General features: G+C 41.7%; 1 protein-coding gene across 1 annotated transcript; it reads left to right on the top strand.

The window, feature by feature from the left end:
* The first annotated feature begins 2,717 nt into the window (after positions 1–2,717).
* LOC147005538 (TD and POZ domain-containing protein 5-like) lies at positions 2,718–3,797 on the top strand. The gene has a single exon (XM_085836049.1). It carries the CDS (start codon positions 2,718–2,720, stop codon positions 3,795–3,797), a length of 1,080 nt encoding a protein of 359 aa, XP_085692175.1.
* Positions 3,798–4,313: the final 516 nt, after the last annotated feature.

Here is a 4,313-nt window from a genome sequence, read left to right as displayed (position 1 = left end):
TTGCATGTATGCTGCGGTCTCTCCCCTTTCAGGACTAATACAGTAAGCATGGCAGTTCCATGTCTGAAGAGGACAAAAATCACCTATGGAGGATGTAGTCTATGAGGCATTGATAAGGTGAATCCTGCCAATTAAAGTGTTGAATTAAGAAGCATTTAGGATATTTCTAAACCACAACCTTAAGTGAAAAATGATTTTCCTGAGGGGGACATACAAGATCAGGAACCAAATTGGAAGGAGTCATTACAAGATCTGTGGGTCTAATCAGAATAACACACTGGAAAAAAAGAAAGTCACTTTAAGAGGTTTGGGGTTTTGCTTTCTGCCCACTATATAGGAGCTCTTCCACATGCCCTCCATTTTGTGAGCACTCAGGCTGCTGACAAGTTCAGGACAAAACACCTTCCTTAATCATGTTTATGGCAGGAATCAGTGTAAGACCAGCACAAGGGTAAGTAACAGATATGCAGAGATTGACATTATAACTTCATTTATGGAAGAATGACCCCAGTAATCAAAGTACACTAGTGATGGCCATTCTTCCTGTCGGGATACTCTGGGCTTACATAACATGTAAAACTAAAGGGCATACATAGCTTTTAAAAATTTTTTGCTTAAGATGAAGTAGTTAGATCCAGTTCAAATACAGATCTTTGGGGTAGAAAACCAGACACCTTTAATCTGAGTCTCGAGTCAAGAAAACACACACCTTTAATCCAGAAATTGAGACTAGAAGAAACACCCTGAACTGGGCCACACCTTCTGATAGGGGCCTATATAAACACATGGAAGAAGGAAGATTTGTCTCTTGGCCTGCTTGCTCTCACAACACTAGCAAGCTCATTTCTTCAGTGACATTAGAAACTACTTCTTCAGGATTCTGGTATATACTGAAGAACACCTGAGACTTCAAACTTTGTGGACTAAGTAAGTACTGGCTTTAGCAGCTGTTATATTAGCTGGACCTCTGCCCATACTCTTTGGTTGTTAGTCCAGTCCTGGGGAGAGTGTAGCCAGTTGACACTGTTGCTCAGAAAATGGGCATGCAAACCCCCTCAACTCCTTCAGTCTCTTCTCCAAATCCTTCATTGGGGACCACATTCCACCTCACTACTTGTGCTCACTGAAATGGTTTGTCCTTTGAGTAGAGGAAGGATAGTGATTTGTTTGAGTTAATTTCATATCCAGCCCTGCTGAAGTTGTTTATCAGATTTAGGAGTTCTCTGGTGGGATGTTTGGGGTGGCTTAAGGATACTATTATATCAGCTGCAAATAGTGATATTTTTTTTACTTCTTCCTTTCCAATTTGTATCATTTTGTTGACTAATTGCTCTGGTTAGGACTTCAAGTACTATATTGAATTGGTAGGGATTTTAGTGAGGTTTCTTCAAGTTTTTCTCCATTTAGTTTGATGTAGGCTACTGGTTTACTATATATTGCTTTTCCTATGTTAAAGTATGGGCCTTGAATTCCTGATTTTTGCAAGACTTTCACCATGAAGGGGTGTTGAATTTTGTCAAATGCATTCTCAGCATCTAATGAGATGATCATGTGATCATTAGTCTTTGAGTTTGTTTATATAGTGAATTATGTTGATGGATTTCCATATATTGAACCATCCCCGCATCCCTGGGGTGATTCTACTTGATTGAGTGGATGGTCATTTTGATGTGTCCTTAGATTCCATTTGTGAGAATTTCATTGAGTATTTTTGCATCAATGTTCATGAGGGAAACTGGTCTGAAGTTCTCTTTCTTTGATGGGTCTTTTTTTTTTTTTTGGTTTTTCGAGACAGGGTTTCTCTGTATAGCCCTGGCTGTCCTGGAACTCACTTTGTAGACCAGGCTGGCCTCGAACTCAGAAATCCGCCTGCCTCTACCTCCCGAGTGCTGGGATTGAAGGCATGCACCACCACGCCTGGCTTTGATGGGTCTTTATGTGGCTTTGGTATCAGCATAACTGTGGCTTCATGGACCTAATTGGGTAGTGTTCCTTCTGTTTCTATTTTGTGGATTAGTTTGAAGAGTATTGGTATTAGGTCTTCTTTGACTGTCTGATTTAATTCTGCAGTAAACCCATCTGGCCCAGCGATCTTTGGGTTAGAAGAATTTTAATGACTGTTTCTATTTCTTTAGGGGTTACGGGACTGTTTAGATGATGTGCAGGAAGGGACAAGTGATCATTATTCTTTGAGTTTGTTTATATAGTGAATTATGTTGATGGATTTCTATATATTGAACCATCCCCACATCCCTGGGGTGATCACAATCAGAACCAGGGAGACCAACTAACACCACAGATAACCAGATGGCAAGAGAAATACAGCACAATTTAAATGAGAATGTTTAAAATTTTTCAAACTCTTAGAAAAGTGGATAGAATAGCCAAAATTAGTTACCACATTCAATAAACACACAAAGTCACAGAAAGGCAGAGACAAAAAGAGACACAAACACAGAGGGGGGAGACAGAGAACAGGAGAGGGAGATTTAAAACTCACCATACATCTATATTATCTTCTATAAAACAAATGTTGAAATCTAGAGAAAAATACAGTAGAAACACAAGTTTCCAACATAATACATGGGGAAATTTAGGAGAAATTGAAACTAAAATCTAAAAATGTATCTATAATTGTATCTGATATGATGAAGGGGAAATAACTTCTAGTTCTTCTTTACAGATCAACTTAATCCTCGAAACTACCTCCAGCAGAAATGTCAGAGGACATGGAAACCACCGGGTGGGGATACACACATATCAGCGTTGACAGCGTCTGCCAGAAGTGGATTATTAGCAACTTTTCATTTTGCATGGATGGAATTAGGGAAAAAATTACAAGCCCAAAATTCTCGTTAAAGGCCAGTGACAAAGTGGAATGGGTTTTGAGGGTACACCCAAACGGAAGTGATGAAGAAAGCAAAGATTACTTGTCAGTTTACCTGGGATTACTCCACTGTCAAAAGAGCCCAGTTTGGGCAAAGTATGAATTCTGGATCATAAATTCCCAAGGAGAGAAATATCAAAGTAGGAAGAGCACAAACGTCGTTAGCTTTCAAAAAAATCAATTCAGGGGATTCAAAAAGTTTATCCTACGAGATTTCTTCCTCTCCAATCCACCTTGGCTCCTCCCTGAAGACCAGCTTACCCTCTGCTGCCAGGTGAGCATAATGGGAGCCTTCTTTAACATACCTGGACAGAGCATAACACCTGCAGTCCCGGATCCAAGACACATGATGGCAGATAACCTAGGTGAGCTGTGGGAGAATTCCCTCTTCACAGACTGCTGCCTGTTTGTAGCTGGCCAAGATTTCAGGGCTCACAAGGCAATCCTAGCAGCTCGCTCTCCAGTTTTCAGAGCCATGTTTGAACATGAAATGGAGGAGAGACTAACAAACCGTGTTGAGATCCATGACCTGGATCCCAAAGTCTTCAAGGAGATGATGGGCTTCATTTACACTGGGAAGGTGCCAAACCTCCACAGCCACTCCATGGCCTGTGATCTGCTGGCAGCTGCTGACAGGTATGGCCTTGAGGGCTTGATGGTCATATGTGAGGATGCCCTCTGCAGGAACCTCTCTGTGGAGAATGCTGCACACACTCTCATTCTGGCTGACCTCCACAGCACAGAGCACCTGAAGACTCAGGTCCTGGATTTCATTGCACTTCATGCTTCTGAGGTCTCTGAGACCTCAGAGTGGAAGTCAATGGTGAAGTCCCATCCCCACTTGGTGGCTGAAGCATTCCACTCCCTGGCTTCTGCACAGTGTTTCTTGGAGCTCTCACTAAACACCTAAAATGAGTTTAGGGGATGGACAGCTATGACCAACATCTGTCTTCCAATAGCAATAACCAGTGTTGTTACCACCGACTTCTGGTTAGAGTGCAGTATTGCTGGAACATTTATAGTGAACCTGGGAAAACACAGCATGGTGGCTCAGGATTTAAAACAGCTGTTATATGTTAAAATGGTGGGTGGGAGATGGGCAGCACTGGAGTCTGGGACAGTCTCCTTGACATCTACTCTGTTAATGTTCTAGTTTGATTTTTGTCTGATGACTTGGAAACTGAGATTTAATTTAGGTGCTGGCCCTAAGCACAGACAAACCTGAGTTTCTTCAGAGGCACCTGTCTGCATTTGGACTATGAAGAAGAGATGCCTGGGGCCCAGAGCAAAGGATAAATCAAGCACGAATGTTAACTCACTGGAGAAGGAAAAGACAATGAAGACTTTTATTTTTTAAAGATTCAGTTTGTGGGAACTCAGCTGCAGAAGCAGTTACAGTTCACTCAGAGAACTCTGGTTCAGTTCT

The sequence above is a fragment of the Mus caroli genome, unplaced genomic scaffold, assembly GCF_978045245.1.
Source record: "Mus caroli unplaced genomic scaffold, Mus_caroli_1 scaffold_3, whole genome shotgun sequence".
NCBI classification, from domain to species: domain Eukaryota; kingdom Metazoa; phylum Chordata; class Mammalia; order Rodentia; family Muridae; genus Mus; species Mus caroli.
The sequence above is the reverse complement of the archived record's forward strand: the minus strand, read 5'-3'. Positions and strand labels throughout refer to the sequence as shown.